General features: G+C 40.7%; 2 protein-coding genes across 6 annotated transcripts in view; both read right to left on the reverse strand.

Annotated features, from left to right (window-relative positions):
- The window catches only part of LOC146976640 (lissencephaly-1 homolog), a 49709-nt gene extending 43162 nt beyond the window's left edge, over window positions 1-6547 (reverse strand). Inside the window, exon 1 of the mRNA XM_085796563.1 lies at window positions 6417-6547. The gene's annotated coding sequence lies outside the window, so the exon portion shown is untranslated. The remainder of the gene's footprint in view (window positions 1-6416) is intronic.
- A 3081-nt stretch (window positions 6548-9628) lies between these two features.
- cluha (CLUH binding protein of NUMT mRNA a) overlaps window positions 9629-18623 on the reverse strand; it is a 40366-nt gene continuing 31371 nt past the window's right edge. For all 5 annotated transcript variants that reach the window (XM_085796573.1, XM_085796571.1, XM_085796572.1 and 2 more), the window contains exons 20-27: window positions 18421-18560; window positions 16435-16515; window positions 16214-16339; window positions 15033-15154; window positions 14391-14484; window positions 13645-13779; window positions 13472-13545; window positions 9629-11787 (exon numbers count right to left, since the gene is read on the reverse strand). In XM_085796573.1, coding sequence (XP_085652699.1) covers window positions 11661-11787; window positions 13472-13545; window positions 13645-13779; window positions 14391-14484; window positions 15033-15154; window positions 16214-16339; window positions 16435-16515; window positions 18421-18560 — 899 coding nt within the window. In that variant the 3' untranslated portion in view covers window positions 9629-11660. The remainder of the gene's footprint in view (window positions 11788-13471; window positions 13546-13644; window positions 13780-14390; window positions 14485-15032; window positions 15155-16213; window positions 16340-16434; window positions 16516-18420; window positions 18561-18623) is intronic.

The following is an 18623-nucleotide window of genomic DNA, read 5'->3' on the forward strand; positions in this document are numbered from 1 at the left end:
GCGACGGTGTGTGTTCAACATGAGATGTGCTGCACAGAGAAGGGCCCACTAGTGTAGCCATGACGATTAGCCAGAACAACTGAACAGAAAGCAACCGTACGCTGCCGACAGCCAACCTCTGGACCATGACGTCACCACCTGTCAGTCTTCCAGATGTGCCCTGACTTCTGACTGTGTATGGATGGACAACGGTGTGCTGGTGGTTGAAGAACAATACCTAACAACCTGGCCTTGGCTCAGGGACACTACAGCTAAAACTGACTCTTTCTAAAACTCTGCACACAAAATGTTTCTTAAAGCATCCAACCCTTTTCATTAATAACAGGGTTCCTACAGCTTAAGCCAAGTTAAATTTAAGACTTTTTAAGACTTTTTTAAAGCCACTTGAAATGAAATTTAAGACCGACTTCATAATAAACACAAATGCAGAAAAAAGAAAAAAAAACTCCACATCAATTACATAGGGTTAGGGACAATTTTACCCACTTTCCTATGTGATCCAAGGTAAAGTGACTGCTACATGAACATTGGATTTTGTCTCTTTCCAGCTGTCCTTTCAAAATAAATGCATAAAAAGTCTGGAAAAAAAAAACATTGACTCGGGAGCTGGTGGCGGTGAGAAATTTAGCGCTGACGGCCGCCGCTAACTTCTCTATGTCGGATTGTTACCAATTATTTTGAGATTTGAGACTAATTACAACCATAAAATCCCACTTACCATGTGTTAACATTTTTAAGACTTTGAAAATTTGATTTAAGACATTTTAATGCCAATTAAGGCCTTGTTTTTAGATTAATGAATTCAATGCCTTTTAAGACTTTTTAAGGATCCGTAAGAACCCTGAATAAGGGCTCCAGACTACGACCATCATGTCTGTGCATGCAACAAAAGTTTAGAGTGTGTTTGAGTTCATGGTCACACACATGCAGGTGTTTTTGGTTGTTAACAAGGCAGTTTGGATGCTCTACATGTGCAGCATTGTAGTTGAGAGCATTTTTTCCCATCACTGGCTCAGTTGGTCTGACTACCTGCGCTCTGTCCTGCTTCACTTCCACACACACACTGTGCACTCATGAAACAAGCTAAACCGTCACTTTGGTGACCCACACACCCAGCTGAACCACTGAACACGGCAAAAGAGAAACTTCTTCACAAGATGTAAATCCCTGATCACACCGAAGTGCACCGTGAGTCCAACATGTGCCAATGACGTAGCGTGTGCCAAGTTTGAAGAGGAAAGACCGGTTACAAAACTGCTTCCTCTCCTCTTCCTATCGCTCATGAAGGACGTTGACACAGCTACTTTCAATACCCGTGTCATTGATAATAGAAGACCACTGAACATCCCAACTAGTGTGAGCTGTGGAAGTGAGCAGCACCAGTCCAACCTTTACAAAAGTTAACCTTTACCAATGTTATCATGTGTGAAATAAAATCATCTACTGCTGCCACTGTCATCGCTGTATATATCCATTCATGTGGACGACTCCCCTCTCTGCCAATCTCACTCCTGGCTTCATGTTTGCACAATCACAAAAACAAAACTTGAGTGAAGGGGGGGGGCTGCACCATTGTGCATCAATAACTCTACCGGGTGACGGTCAATAACGGGTATGTGTGTCCTCATGAACTGTGAATTAGTGATGTCAATTTCATTTCCGGTACCAACAGGTTATCTGACTCTATCAAGTCTAAACTGTAATGAACCACATCCACGGTCTATGTGTTTATTAGGTTGAGCAAAAAGAAAACACAGCATTTTTCAACTAACTGAATCAGGAAAACCATGTTAGTAAACACCACAGTCATTTTCTTTCCTTTAGATGGTATTACACCTTGTAACAAACTCAATTTGCAGAGTAGGCTACATGTAAAAACACAGAAGCTGGCCAACTGGGCAACAACAAGTCAACAACTTTACAGTAACTTAACATGCCAAATATGACAAATGGTATGTGTATGACATTTCTGAATAATCAGCACTTGTATGTCTGAACAAAGAAAACACACCCTTCAGGAATCCAGAGCAGGAGGAAGACAAGACAAACACCTTAAGTCAGGGGTCAAGAGTGTGAAGAACGGTGTCACGGCGGCTCGTCTCAACACATACCATGGTTTGACAGCTCACGCTCTGTTAGCATCTCTACGTCATCATGCTCTTTCAAAACCAAGTGTCTCAAGCAGCTGGAATCTGGAGTGACTTCATCCTACCTACCATATCACCTGTGTCCCAGGAACGTTACATGACAACCACACTTGACTGTGTCTGTTGTTAAACTACACAGAGCAATTCTGACAGGTTGAACTGACCCCTAGAATAAAGACAAAGCTGCACTAGTCCTTATGAAGAGACATCAAAGTCTTGTGTGCTGTGTGACTAACATCATTTTGAATTAGGTCAATTATGAAATGACTATTGTTGTTTCAGATGTATTCCTTTGTAGTTTACTAATACACGTGGGAAAGATAAACATTAATGATGCAACGCTGTAATGAGCCTGTTCATCAGAAGGTGGAAAATGCTTTTAAAACATTAGTTACAAGAAACCTCAACAGGGAGATAGAGACTTCTTTTCACCAACGGGACTAAAAGGCTGAATACTCTGTAAATTATCTCCAGTTGGTGTGAATGGTTGTCCTGCATAAAGCTCCCTGATAGAAATCCTCCACAGAGCTTCATCACTGACTGAAACAGAGTGAACATCAGACTCAGCTTTCTATCTGCAGCCATTACGACCTGTTAGAGGTGTGTGTCAGTCATGCCGGTAACAATCAGCTAACCTTTATTAGTCAGTTTCACTGCTGGTAAAACAACGGCTTTCTCTGTGGATGTTAAAATAAAAGCATATTCTATTAGCACAGCAGAGCAGCAGCATGCACAGATGGGAGGATTGCATCTGTACAAAAACTAGGACCATGATCACATAATGGTAAAAAAACAAACAACTTCCAATGCCAATTAAATGTCCAGACCTTCATCCTAGGCTTTGGTCAGGTACTATTACATTTAAAGGTTTGTAAGACACGTTAATGAAATTTAATAGAGGTCAGCAGACTGAACAGTTTTGACAATTAATCTGCAGCAATAAGATATTTTATGAGCTTAACTTGAACACTGTCTACGTTCATCACATTACCTTCATGTATTCATTAACAGGCTGTTTTCACAAAGTCAAGTTAATGTGATTTTATACCCGAGATAACTTGTATTCAAATGAAAGTTACATAAGGCGGTTTTATCAGTAAACTATGAACATGATAAGCTTGTTAGTCATAGTATGACATTATTAATGCATTAGACTGAAGATAACTGCTGCTGTGCCAGGGGCATGCCGTCAGCAAAACAGGCTAACAGGCATGGACGGTACAAGTTGGACGGCCATCACTGTACCAGCCGAGCACGGCTACGGGCCAGTGGCCATATCTGATCGTTACTTGTGGTCAACTAGCTGTGTGCGTGTGACTGACACTGACACGTATCAGTGTGCAGCAGCAACATGACCCAAATAAACAGCAAGAAATAGATAAATTATGAACATAGAAATAATAGTGTGAGGGCCACATAGGTCAGGAACAACGTAACTGTATGTTTTTAGTTGCTAAAATGAAAAACATCTCACACATAATGTTGCCTAACCCTAACACTACAGTATGATATAAGCTTCTCATGTCTTTTCAGAACAACCAATGCTTTTTAGACTTTCAAGACACCTGATACCTTGTAAACTGATCATTATCCGATGGAAGACTCCTTAGTGAGCAGAGCCAGCATGACAGAGTGAGCCAGCATGCAGCCAACGGACAGAGGGACAGCATGTGGAAGCAGGACAGTAAAACCAAGTCCCACTTGGCACCGAACAAGATTTGACATGACATGATGTCAATCTCTCCCAGGGCATTAGCTTCATGCAAACAAGTTAGTAATTTAAATTACCATGGCTCTAAATTCAGACTGTATGTACAGAGAACCAGATATTGTTGCCAAGTATATGAATCATGCTCCTATCAAACCTTTCAATTCTCTAAAAGCTAGCACTTGGCAACCGCTGCACAATAACTTGTTGCTAAATTTAGCCTCAGCAGCTTGTGAACAGTGCAGCATTATCAAGTGTTTTTGTTGTTTTTTATCAGAAATTACAAGTGTTTATCCAAACAGTGTGTCAGAGTGGTCATTTGGAGGTTGACCGGCAGCTGCTGTTGGCAGCTGGTCAGTAACGACCAGTCATCTAGCTGGTGGGCAAACTGTCCAGAAGATAAACCTCTGTGCAACCGCCAGCTCAAGGAAGGAGGGCGATGTGTACGGCCGTCCCACAGACCGCCACACATCTCACTCTCATTGTCTGTTGACATAATAATAATAAAGGGGCTGTCTCGTTGCCAGGACTATTTTTGCTCCTTTTATGGAAGCAGCTCTAACAATCCTCTCATTACTTTAACAAACTAAAAGAAACAAACAACAACATCTACAAAAACACACTTGATATGGCAGTGTGGCCATTGCTGAAAGCCCTGAGTGGAGGCTGGCTGCAGGGATGAATGTATTCAAATAAACCTCTGATAAACCCGGGGACTAACTAAGAACGCTTTCAAGTAAAACCAGCTGACTGCATCCACTGGCTCCTGCCGTCACTACTGGAGAAATGAAGCATGTCTGTTTTGTTTTTTTTTTACAAAAAACAGAGAGCTGTTGTTCTCATTTTAGCTTAGTGGCTCTACCACACACATTTCAAACTACTCCATGTGAAATATGATCAAATAAGCTACAGAACTTCATCATACTGTGACACTCTTGTCAAAGACAACATCCATGTTGAAACAGATTAGTAAACCATGCACAGAAACATCCTAAAGGAGACACTCACATTCAACCAACTAGGTAGCAAGTCATTGCTCTTCAGTAGTGGTGCTGGAAATGAATGTTAACACTAACACCCCTCCTCAAAATGGTTGTATTGAGTAAATTCAGGTCTCAAACTAAACACAAACTCTTACCTGACAGTGGAGCACAGTGTTTCATTTTCACATCGTTTTAAAAAACAAGCTATTTCAACAATATCCCATAATTATTCCGATGTATCAGCAGCGAGGCAGTTCCTTAGAGGCGTGGCTGGAGAAAATAAACCAAGGACCCAGACTAACCGAATCCGGAACACGCTTAATTGAAGTTAGTGAGGAGGGGAGAGGGGGATTTGTTTGTCGTGCAGTGCACAAACCTGCAACCGACAACCTGCATTCATCCCTGCGTAAAAAGCCCACTGAGGGTCCACACAGTCCAGACCCGAATCACTCAATCATACTACATCCACACAACGAGACAGAAAACACTCAGATTTAGACGCTGCAGCTCGTATAAACTCTGCTCCACCCTGATTTTCTAAGACCGTGCCAGGGGGAAAAAAAAGAAAGGCCAGAGATGCTGGGAGGGAGCTTCAGCCCATAGCATCCTCCGGTAACGTTATGACAGCTGAGGCGCAGTGGAGGAAAATATACACCCCGGCTGACTGAAAACACGCCATGTTAGTTAGTTAGTTAGCCAGCCGACTGCAACGGAGGTAATGTGCTGTACTTTCAGCTGCAACGACGATGATGATGATGTGTGTGTGCACAACAAGCAGCACACGGCGCAAACTGGATGACGACTGTCATTTTTAACGCCCTGTTGAAAATGCTAACACGGGACATAACGTTAGCGGCGATACGACGGTGAACGAGACGTTAATATCAACACGTTGACGGTAATAAAGTGGTGAAAGCAGCCGGTCACCGATAACGGAGCTGTGCGGGGTTTTGTTTTTAACAAGGTTGGCTGGGTCTGGTCTGCACTGACGCTGCTGCTGCTGCTGCTGCTGCTGCTTGGCACTGTGCTAATTACTGGTTATTAACAACTAACTTGGGAGAGACAGCAACCAGTGCATCTGTAAGTTAACGTACGCTGACGTGCCCATACCCAAACACGTCGACATAACGTTACTCCCCTGGCCCCCGGTAACGTCGGTAATTAACGGTGTTGGTGCTTAACGTTAACGTTATCTTTAGCTAAAGTTGACGTTAGCCAAGTTAGCTTCAGGGAGGAAAGTTAGGACACCCACTCCCGGTAAATACTCTTAACGTGCATCCAAGCCCGGGTAGCGACAGTCGGCCCGTGCTGTGGTTAACGTCGGGAGGCTTCGTTTTATCAGTTAAGAGCGAAAAGGATTGTCGGTGTGTAAGTTATCCGTGGATAAACACCGCCGACACGGTACCTGCTGCTGCCGCTGCTGCTGCTCCGGTCCGAGCGGCCTGTCCGCCATTTTGAGACACATAACGTTAGAGGAGGCGCAGACGTTACAGCCACATCGTCATTTTTCTCCACCTTTAACGGCCGATTCCTTCTCCCCCCCGGCCGGCACCCTGACTGGAAACTGCCCGAACTCACCCTTTTGTTTCTGCCCGTCAATATCCCCGACCGACTCCGACGGTAACACGACCCGACAGGGCGTGAAATTTCCGCTCCAGAACAAGGTCTTGTGATGTGGAGGTGAGCTGCTGTGCGTCGTCTCCGCTGCTCCGCTGCCGCCGCTCGTTTCCTCGTCGCCTACCGCATTCGCCCACTGCCGAGAACGCGCACGGACGGACCTCGCGTTCACGGCATCTCGTGTACGCGCACGTCCTTGATAGAAAAAAAAAGTTATACGCCTTTTTTTTTTCTCTGTGCTATCAAATAAAAGGGCAAAAAAAAAGTTATACGGCTTTTTTTTCTCTGTGCTATCAAATAAAAAGGCAAAAAAAAAAGTTATACGGCTTTTTTTTTCTCTGTGCTATCAAATAAAAAGGCAAAAAAAAAAAAAAGTTATACGGCTTTTTTTTCTCTGTGCTATCAAATCAAAAGGCAAAAAAAAAAAAAGTTATACGGCTTTTTTTCCCCTCTGTGCTATCAAATAAAAAGGCAAAAAAAAAGTTGTACGGCTTTTTTTTCTCTGTGCTATCAAATAAAAAGGCAAAAAAAGAAGTTATACGGCTTTTTTTTCTGTGCTATCAAATAAAAAGGCAAAAAAAAAAGTTATACGGCTTTTTTTCTCTGTGCTATCAAATAAAAGGGCAAAAAAAAAAAACTATACGGCTTTTTTTCTCTGTGCTATCAAATAAAAGGGCAAAAAAAGAAAAAAAAAGTTATACGGCTTTTTTTTCTCTGTGCTATCAAATAAAAAGGCAAAAAATTGAAAAAGTTATACGGCTTTTTTTTTCTCTGTTAATTTTTACGTAGCTTCTCGTGGTTTAAAAGTTCTGAATTGGTCCAGTGGCTGGGTTATATTTTGACACATTAATGAACTGCATATTGATGATGAAAATCTTTATCCTTCCTGTGTGATATATATATATCCTTCCTGTGTGATATATATATGAAGTATGAATGGCGAATAAACAAATTAAAGGTGTAGCTGCTATTTATAACCCTAATTGCCTACAACCATTGATGCAGGTCCAGGGCCGTTGCTAGGAATTCTGGGCCCCCTTAAAGAATACTAGAGTGGGCCCCTACCCCCTGACTTTTCCACTTTTTTTTTCTTAGACTACTTCATTTTTTATTTAGCCTACTTTGTTTTGATGCTAAATAATGCAGCATTACTATGAGTATTAGTCAGGGTCTTATGCAGAATAATTCAGTCATACAAAGATTAGACTACTGGGGTTTTTAGTGGGCCCTACTGGGCGCTGGGCCCCTAGAGTTATCATCACCTTTCTCCCCTATACAACGGCCCTGTGCAGGTCTATAGAAAACAAGACCATGAAAACAGGCAAGTAAAAGTCAGGGGGTCTAATTCTGTACATGCAAGAAAAGGTCTGGATTGTAGACTAATACAGAATGTTGAATGTGATCTACAGGTACTCTGTAGGCTACTTTTGAGGTATTTGTACTACTACTACTTACTAGTGCTTTCATTGTATACTTCATACTTCCACTCCATTTATCTGACTGTTATAAGTAGGCTACTTTGCAAAATAATAATTTACCCACAAAGCTCATCAGTCCATGAAATATGATGCACTCATATATTAAATCCCCTAAAAGTTAAGCACTTGAAATGCCTCATCACATTCACCTAGAACAATAACACACTGCTTGGCCCTGCTTCTGCTAAAGTCAAACTTTGAGCACTCACAGAGTAGCTACAGAGTGGCATTACTCAAGTTATCAGAATCATCATTGTTCCACCACTGGCTACTCAGGAGTTACCAAAACAAAGCTTTTACTAGTTTTGTTTTATTATTTTTTAATATAAAAGTATTTGATTGTTTAGTAAAGAAGAACATATAATACTAAATAGATAGATACCACACATCAAGGGAAGCAGACTCAAACACTTCCCTTGTGAAGAAGAAATTTTCATCAACTGGGAAAAAAACAAATCCAAATCATTATGGACATCACACAGACAATTAATGCAGTATGACCAGTGCATAGCAAAGTGTTTGTTATTTTGAGATAGATTTTTTTCTTCAACGCTTAAGAACTGGTTTCCCCTCACAAAACTTTGCTCATAGAATAGATTAACCTTTAATAGCCATTTTGTACAGTACCCATATAGCAATTCAATATATATTTCATATTTTCTTGTGTGCAATTGTAATTTCAGATACTTTGCAACCTGAACACAAACCCAGTAACTGCAAATGGTTTATTTGCAAACGAATAGAAAAGAATAAAAACTTAAAAGTTAGTTTCACCTAGTCCTGCCACTAATATTCCATATACTTTAACAGCGTATCTATTTATTAGGAAGAAATGTTATAGTAAACACAAGCTCAAGTTAGACGTCTACAAGTAGCGCTGTGTTAAAAGACCGTAACCGAGCAATATAGAGCATCTCTGCAGACAAATCATTTGATCATTCTCAGTGAGTTTATTCTATATCATGAACTATTAAAATACCCAAACAATAGATAGACTCCTTGCTGTTAGGATTTCAACAGGTTCAGAACATGTTCAACAGGTAGAGCAGTCTTTATTATTTTTTTAGACATCCAACTGATATTCTGCAAAATAAAAATGCTAAAAAAAAAAAAAAAAATTAAATTTCCCTCTTTTTAAATGGTCTAAGTCAGCTGAAGCCATGATTCTATTTGTGTGCATTTGCACTACAACATCTGTCATTTAGGTCAATGCATTTCCTTTCTCAATGAGACAAATGTTAGTGTGCCACCTTATGGACACTGTGGGTACTGTTAAGAGAGGGAGATTTGGGCAGCAGGAAAAGAAAATAAAGAAAATAGAAAAAAATAATAATAATACAACAAACCCATGGGGGGAAAAAAACAAACAAAACACATTTTACCATGATAAATTGTTACGTTTTTACCTGTTATCACCCTGCTTCAATTTAGAAGCATCAACAATAGGCACAAATCACACCACACTCTACTCCTGATGTTAAATGTTCAGGGAGCACACTCAACAAAATCACTGTCATGACTTCATCACCCAGTCTCATCCTTGGTTTTTCTGTTTATATATATATATACACATATATATATATATATATATATACGGCTCCCTTATTAGCGGGCAGATAATTCAGCTTGTACAGTCAGTAGTCCATGATGAACGTCTTGTGCCAAGTAAAAACTGCATATTCTGAAAACAATCAGTTCCAGCACCATCTCTCTATTGCTTTAATCACAGAACATTTAGACACGGCAACAATTAAGTAACAAATTGCCATGGGAGGGATACATTGCATGTATACAAGCGCAAACAAACCTTCAGTCTTTTTTGGTACATCACATTGAGGCAGCCATTCTCTTGTCCACTTTTGGTGATGCTGTAAATATGTTAACACATCCTAACAGCACGAGAAAGTGCACTAAATACTGCTCAGTGAACAGACACTCCTGGCTGATTTTTCTTTTCTTTTTTTTTCTTTTTTTTATGTCTCAAGTTACATATGAAACGATGACGTGAACCAATAATGGGGAAAAAAAACGAAACAAACAAAAAAAAACACACCCAGCAACAATAAATCACTCGCTACTGCCAATGTTGAGCACCTGTCTGACAGTGAGAAGAGGTTCATTTCAATACCAATTCATACAGAAACAGATCGACAACATTGGTGGCCATGAATATTTTAAGGAAAGAGGCATCAGCCATCCAACAGCTTTACTATGCGTAGAAAAATAAAACATCTGGAAAGCCAATGTTCGCTTAGCCTCTATTCAAAACTATGCAGCAGCAGCGGAAAGCAGCAACAGCCCTGGCCGATGAGATTTTTCCATTGGGACTACACAAAGACACACGCACTGTCACACATACAAACATACATGCACATAATTTTCTTTCAATGTGTAAAAATAGAAGGTTGAACACAGCTAGTTTATAGTTTGATATTCTACTGCGTAAAGTGGACGTTTCCTCAAATCTGCTTTTTTTTTTGTTTGTTTCTTTCCGTTAGCATCAGCCGAGTACCTGTCAAAGTCCCATAAAGATTTATACATCTTTTTCCCACCTATACATTTTCTATAAAACAGACATGGCTTAAATTAACTGATGAGATCCATAGGTCTAAAATACCTTGTATTCATTCTCCTGTGCACCTTTACAAAAAAATCATTATATTTACTAAAAACAAAAAAAAAAAAAGGGAAAAAGAAATACAGCAAATAAAAAAATAGTTGAGAGCTGACTAATTATTTGCTTGCCTGAAGAAAACTGGAACCATTGGACACAGCAGGCACCCACCTGGGATGTCTCAAGTACACATGATAGATGAATTGATTAACCATTGGGGGGGGGGGGCGTGCTAGAGTGATGGGCGATGGCTCGAGAAAAAAAAAGCCACCAAGAGGGGAATTTACATTCTGAAGCCCCCGCTCGGAAAAAAAAAAATAAAATCTCAAATTGATTGACTGTATTCTGGTCTTATTAGTGCACAGTAGAAAGTACCCCTGAGTTCTAGGACAGGGTGTAGGTGCTTTATCATTGACAGCACCTTAAAGGGGGGGGGGTAGGGGAGCCACATGGGGGGGTCTGGTCTTCAAGGCTCTTTGGGGAGCAAAAAGGAAAAGGAAAAGGAAAAGGAAAAGTGGTCCGGGGCTATAACAGTGCTGTGGGGGAGTTTGGAAGAAGAAGAAGAAGCGTTAGCTGGGGGGTTATGTTACAGTGGATAAGGCTCTGGTATAGTACAATGTCATGGTCATCCTCGGTCTCCCTCGCCTCGCTGCTGCAACCCGCTCTCTCATTTATTTATTCATTTATTAATCATAATTCTAAGCAGCTAAAACCTCGGGTGACGTCATCACCAGGTTCATCGTGGGCCTTGGTGGGATTATTCACATTGCACGTTAACGTTGATTCTATATTCTCGTTTGCACTCTCTCCTCCCTCCCTCCCTTCCTTTCCTCCCTCCCTTCCTTCCTTCCTACCTTGTAGGAAACTCTTGCTCTGTATTCCTTTGTCCTACAGTTCATACAGTTTGTTCTCTGATCTGCCTGCTCCCGTCCCGTCCTCCCCCCCTGTTAATTATTTCAATGCTGATTTTTAGACCGCTTGCTTGGCTCTCTGGGGTCCACGGGCCCAGTGACGAGGCCGTTTTTTCTTCACATCACATCAAACCTCCCCCCCCCTCCCTCCCTCCCAAATAGCAGAAAGTAGTTGTGCGTCAAACAAAGGATTATTTCTGGATTAATCGATGGGAATTTTGTCTTCTAGTTCCAGCGGGCCGTCCTCGGTCAGCTCGTCGCCTTTCCCCAGCTCCTGCAGCAGCTGCCGCCTCTGAACCTCGGCCTTCAGGTTCTCCAGATCCTTTTGGCTGAGAAGAAAAACAGAGAGGATCAGTGTTGGACTCATCTCAACTTTCTGTAGAGGAATCCCAAACATACTGTAGCTTGACCATTCAAGCGGAGCAGAGCCGTGAGCTGCTCAGAGCTACGCTACGGAGGCTCATTATGGGATTTCTTGGTTTCCCTCATCAAACTCATCAAATACACAATCCAGCAACTCCACAACGCTCTGGTGGACAAGTTGTGACCTGCACATTCACCACACTATCAGATAAAAACAGAACGTTACGAGACAGAGTTGTTTTAGAGGGAAATGCAGAGACTGCTTGCCGAAAAACTGCTCCCGATGGGAACATCAGCAGCAGTTTTGCATGAATTTCCCTCTAAAACAACTCTGTGTGGTAACGTTGTGTTATTATCTCATAGCGTGGTGAATGTGCAGGTCACAACTTGTCCACCAGAGCGTTGTGGAGTTGTTGGATTGTGTATTTGATGAGTTTGATGAGGGAAACCAAGAAATCCCATTAGCCTCCGTAGCGTAGCTCTGAGCAGCTCACGAACCTACTACTAAAACTATAGAGATTATGGCAATGGGCCAATTTGCCAAAATGTTGAACTATCCCTTTAAAATATAAATTTTTGTTTACTATAAATTCTCAAATAGAAGCCCGGGCTTTTATTTGCTTCAACTGCTGAACTGACCCGGCTTATATTTAAAACAGACATCGATATAGGACAGACTTTTATTTAATTTTGAATAAATCTTATGCTCTGTAAAGATGGAAAATAGCTACTGTCAAACCGTTCTGTTACTGTTGAAGAGTAAGAATCGAAGGAAAGAGTCGGATCCAGAGCAACATTCATTTAGAGAGAAAATAGAAATACAAAAACCCGCTTTTATTTACTCAAACCTGTAGCCAGACCTGGCCGGTATAGGTGACCGGCATCTATTTGAGACTTTTATTTGAAAATTTACACCATGTTGTAAGTAGCTGTTGAATACCTTCAGGTGTTAAAGGGATAGTAGCATTTTTTTTAAGTGGGGTTGTATGATCTACAAATAGCCCCTAAGTACTTTAATTGCAGTAGAAGACTCTCTGCACTCCTCCCGTTAGCAACGCCAGCCCATAATAGTCCTGCCCAGAGATTTACAACATACAGTGTTGTGAACAGACCCAAAGAAACGGCCTATTTTCACGGCCTAAAAGAGGTTTTACTGAAAAAAAATTACACAGTTCAATTGTTCGCTATAATATAATTTTTTCCAGCCCTTCAAAGTGCAGGAAAAACACAGTTTTTATTTGGACCTAACCAACTGCTGATCGGCGGGCGCTAACCCTGGGCGGAGGGATACGTGAGTTGGTTAGGTCCAAATCAAAACTGTGTTTTTCCTGCACTTTGAAGGGCTGGAAAAAATTATATTATAGTGAACAATGGAACTGTGTTTTTTTTTTCAGGTAAAACCTCTTTTAGGCCGTGAAAATAGGCCGTTTCTTTGGGTCCGTTCACAACACTGTATGTTGTAAATCTCTGGGCAGGGCTATTATGGGCTGGCGTTGCTAACGGGAGGAGTGCAGAGAGTCTTCTACTGCAATTAAAGTACTTAGGGGCTATTTGGAGATCATACAACCCCACTTTAAAAAAAATGCTACTATCCCTTTAAGGGTATTATGAATGAACTCCTACATACTTGTACACTCGTTCTGACTCTACCTGAGAGGTATAAAGATGATGCCATTGATGATGTTGAGCTGCTCCAGCACGCTGGTCATGCTGGGGGCGGTGAACTGCAGGATACAGGAGAAATAAACATCAGTACGAGACATTTAACGTGCGTCAGATGGAAACATAAAAACATGTCTGACTGGGCTCGGTCGGTCGGTCACCTTGAGGGGCATGATGCTGGCGTTGGAGCCGTTCTTATAGATCTCATTCATGGTTCTCTGCAGAGCCACGGCCTGCTGGGTGAGATACTTCAGGTACTCCGAGCTCTCCTTGGTTTTCTCATGTGCCTCGCCCATCTGAGAGGAGAGAAGAAAAAGAAAGGCTGAATGCAGGGTATCCGCGGGGTCTTGAAAAGTATTAAAAGGTGATAAATCAATTTTGGGAAAATGAAGACCCTTAAAAAGTATTAAAAAGTATTTTCATGACTTTATAAAGTCTTAAATATTGAAGGTATTTTTCTGAATTAGCTGTCCAAGAATTTGAGTTGTAAAAAACATTGTGGAAGTGTGTGAATTTATTTGTTTTATTAAAAAACAAAGATGAACCGGTTCATGAAAAAGAAAAGAAGATTGTTGTTTTTGTTTTTTTGAGAGTTGAGCAATGTTTTGTTTTTTTGATAAACTTTGTCTTTGATTTATTATCCTAGCCTTTTTTGAATTCTGTTCTATCATAGTGGTCTATAGTCTTTATCACAAAAACTAAAACTGTTCAGTTAAAAGTGTCACTGATGTAAATGGTTACAGCTTGAAGCGGCGGTGAGGTGTTAAAAAATGTTGAGAAGGTCTTGAAAAAGTCTTAAAAAGGTATTGAAATTAACTTCAAGATTCCTGTATAAACCCTGGAATGTGATGCAGTGATGTTTTTAAAGACAGAGAAGTGTGTGTATGTGTAGTCCAGCAGGGTCTACCTGGTTCTTGTAAATGGTGTAGCCCTCCTTCTCGTGCTGTAGCGCCGAGCGGAACTCGGCCTTGCTCTCGTAAACCCTGGCGACCAAATGATGGCTGGGAAATAAAAAGAAAAGGAGAAACATCATATACATAAATGATGATACAAGTTAGTATTTCACTAACTACATACAGTACAGGCCAAAAGTGTGGACACACCTTCTCATTCAGTGTGTTTCCTTTATTCTCACTGAAGGCACCAAAACTATGAATGAACACATGTGGAATTAACAAAAAAGTGTGAAATAACTGAAAACACGTCTTTTCTTCTTTGTCTTCTCTTTCTTCTTTTCTTCTTCCTCTCCTTCTTCCTCCTCCTCCTCTATCTCTGCCCCCACCAATTCTAGTTTCTTCAAAGTAGCCCCCCTTTGCTCTGATTACTGCTTTGCACACTCTTGGCATTCTCTTGATGAGCTTCAAGAGGTGAACCTGACCTGAACATGGTTTTCACTTCACAGGTGTCAGTGTGCCATGTCAGGGTTCATTAGTGGAATTTCAGTGAGAATCTACAATGTAAATAGTCATGAAAATAAAGGAAATGCATCGAGTGTGTCCAAACTTTTGGCCTGTACTGTAGTTACTGATGATGATGAAGCTTCCCCAACCTGAGGGCCACTTTGAGGGACCGCGGTCCATGGTACTTTGTGTTGATGGTCAAGGCGTTCTCCAGGAATCTCAGGGACAGATCGTACTCCATCACTCCGTGCAGCACCAGCCCAATGTTGCTCTGTGGAGGGAAGAAGAGAACCACCAGTAAGGGAGAGCACCAGTCAACCAACTTTATTTTGGTTGACATACACACATGGACCATAACCCTTCAGTTAAAGAAAGAAAAACTCACATCTGTCACTGAAATAACTTGAAACTGAACAAAAGTAAAAAATAAATTAAAATTTGGTGAAAATTAACGAAACGAACGAAAATCAGACACTGCTTTTGAATTGTGGTCCATCAAAATGATTTTTAAAAAACCAACTAATGAAACTGGTCTGGACAAAAAAGATGCTCCCTTAACTTCATCTTAAAGGGATAGTTCAAAATTTTGGCAAATTGGCCCGTTGCCATAATCCCTTTAGTCATAGCGGTAGGTTTGTTACCTTTAATTGTCGGTGCAAGCTGTTTTTAGAATGGCGGAGCAGAGCCGTGAGCTGCTCAGAGCACATTTCGCTGCAAAATGCCTTGATAGTCTTGAGATTTCATTGTAACCTGCTCAGATTAAAGACAACCTGTGCCAGGTTTCACAGTAGGTGCTTTTTTCCCCCCTTTCTTTTTATGCTTCATTTTTACATCTGTGTACAATGAGCTGATGTGATTTGCCAAAAAGCTCCAGTTTTGTCTCACCTGTCCACAAAGCACAGTAATGAAATAATGATTCTATTGGTCTTATTTTGCACTCTTGATGTTTCAGGTAATCTAATATTACGGAAGGTATCGGAAAGGCAAATATAAACCTTGGGTTTCAACTTATCCACTTTTTGGTCACTGTATGTTTTTTTTTCTTTTGTGGGTGTGTGAAATGTATGGTTGCAATTATGTACAATATGTGCTGGATCAATTGTTCACACAAAATGGTTGATTTTGATGTTTGTGTATGTGGACAAAATAAATAATTTCATTAATTCATTCAATCCTCTGGAAGAACGTCCTTTGGTCCTTTACTTTTGTCTGCTTCAAGTTATTTCAGTGACAATTGTGTTTGTGTTTCTTCTTTTTTTAACAGAAGGGTGCCAACAATTCTGTCCACTTCTGTAGATGATTCAATAAAAGGTGAAAAGATTTCACTCACATCGAGCAGCGCCATCTCTGGGTGGTCCTCCCCGCAAACCAACAACATGAGGTAACGGCCGCGATACAGCAGCTTCAGGGCGGTCGACAGCTGGCCGTTGGCAAAGCAGTACAGAGCCAAGTGCATCTAAGAAAGAGTGGGCGACAACATCAGGACGTAAGATGGGAAATTAAATGTGTTGAATGGGCCAGAAAGATTCTTCTCTGGGCGCGACAACTTACATATTCTTGAATTGTGTTGGGGTGCTCGATGCCGAGGACTCTCTCACTCATCAGAACGGCCTTCTGCTGGTTGCTCAGAGCCTGCAAGTGCACGTATAAATGTCATTTAGCGATATAAAAAATCAACAGCAGTTTGATATGAACGTCACAGACCATAGTCCAGGCAATTTAGCTCATTTTGGACCCAAAAATAGAACTAATTGTCACAGAAGGTTTTTCACCATACATCATTTCTATGAGGTGTCTAGAACAACATACTAAAAGTCCTAAGAAATCCTAGTTGGGGAAATATGTTTAATTCTCATCATTATTAGTGTGACTGCTGAAGCAGTCACACTATTGTTCTTCTGTTTGGCCATTTTCTTCCGCCTTTTTACGGTCTTCTTCTAGTCCTTCATACTTTGTGCTATTTCAACAATTCATATATCAAAATGTGCAGCTTTTTTTGAACTTTATCGGCATTACTTTTCTCTTTTTAACTATTTATACTTTTTAAAATATTTAACTTTTTCACAAAAAATCTCACATTCATCAAAGTCTCAACCTCTCTTCTTCACAACTCCACTGTAGTGTAGGGGTTAGGGTAACTGCTTGCCAACCCTAAGGTCACTGGTTCGAATCCAAGGGAAGAACTCTTGTTATGTTATGTTGAATTCTGCTCTCCTCCCCCGCCTTCAATTGGTTACAGGTGTTTGTTATCTCCTTGATTACTCATACCAGTTTGCAGCACATCATCACATTACAATGAATGACAACAGTTTTGAAAGCAGTGTGCACTCTGTAGCCGAGTGGCAGAGTAAAGGTTTAGTGATCATATGGTCACGGGTTCGATTCCTGCCTCAGTCTTTTCACTTCATTGCTTGACTTTTGATTCCAATTATTCAGCTGTCATTGGACAGTCTTTGATTCCTCATAGTATAAAGCTCATTCTAACTCAGGTTCTCTGTGGCCATATGGTTAGTGCTCAGCCTGAAATTCACAGACATTTTCATTCTAAGTCATTCAAGCTTGACTCTCAAGCTTTCTTGATGTTGACAGTGTGCAGATCATTAACAGACAACAGTCTCTGCAACTGTGTGTGCACTGTGGCCTAGAGGCAGAGTGGAAGTCTAATGACCATGAGGATGTGGGTTCGATTCTGACCTTGGTCAAACATTTGTATGGTGATCACAGCTTGCACTATTTGCTAATTCTGCAACAGCGTTCAGTTGCTATCAGCAGTCACACCATTTCCATTCTTGGAAATGCTTTTTCTAGTTTACTGTTTAAAGTCTATGGTGCCGACAACAATACACCCCAATGAGGCTATTTTTTTTCTTTTCTTTACATGATGAAAGTATCCATGAAATGTAACATTTTTTGTATTACAAGTTTCTATTAAAATTAATTTGAATATGCAAATGAGCCTCACACTAATCAAATGCCCAAAATACACCCGAATAGACTTATTTTTTTCCTTTACTCCTACCACAATGAAACTTTACACAATGAAAATAGACATTAAAAGTAACATTTTTTGTATTACAAGTTTCTTGGAAAATGAATTTGAATATGCAAATGAGCAATACACTAATGGAATATGCCCAAAATACACCCGAAAAGACTTATTTTCTTCCTTTACTCCTACCACAATCACACTTCACACAATAAAAGTATACATGAAAAGTAACATTTCTGTATTTCAAATACATATTAATTTTAAATATGTAAATGAGCTCAACACTAATTGACTTATGGTCAAGAAGCCATAAAGCTGCAAGCAGCAAAAACAGGGGCCTGTATTGTTGTCAGCACCATAGACTTTATACAGTAAATAATGATACAAATTAAACATATTTCCCCAACTAGGATTTCTTAGGACTTTCAGTATGTTGTTCTGGACACCTCATAGAAATGATGTATGGTGAAAAACCTTCTGTGACAATTAGTCTGTCGTAAAACGCTATTTTGCCTGGACTACAAGGTTAAGAGTGTATGAAGACCCACCTCCGGGTGGTCTCCCATGATGTAATTAAGGCGTGCCAGCAGGCGCAGGCAGGCACAGATCTCTACATGCATGGGTCCATACACGTTGTTGAAGAGGTTGAGAGCCTCGTTGATCAGTTCACAGCCCTCCTTCAGGAAACCTGGAGGTGAAGAGGAAGTGAGAAATATAAGAAAAAACAGCCAGTTTATATTAAAGGGATAGT

The sequence above is a fragment of the Trachurus japonicus genome, chromosome 13 (assembly GCF_045865225.1).
Source record: "Trachurus japonicus isolate A0001 chromosome 13, Traja_1.0".
Taxonomy (NCBI): domain Eukaryota; kingdom Metazoa; phylum Chordata; class Actinopteri; order Carangiformes; family Carangidae; genus Trachurus; species Trachurus japonicus.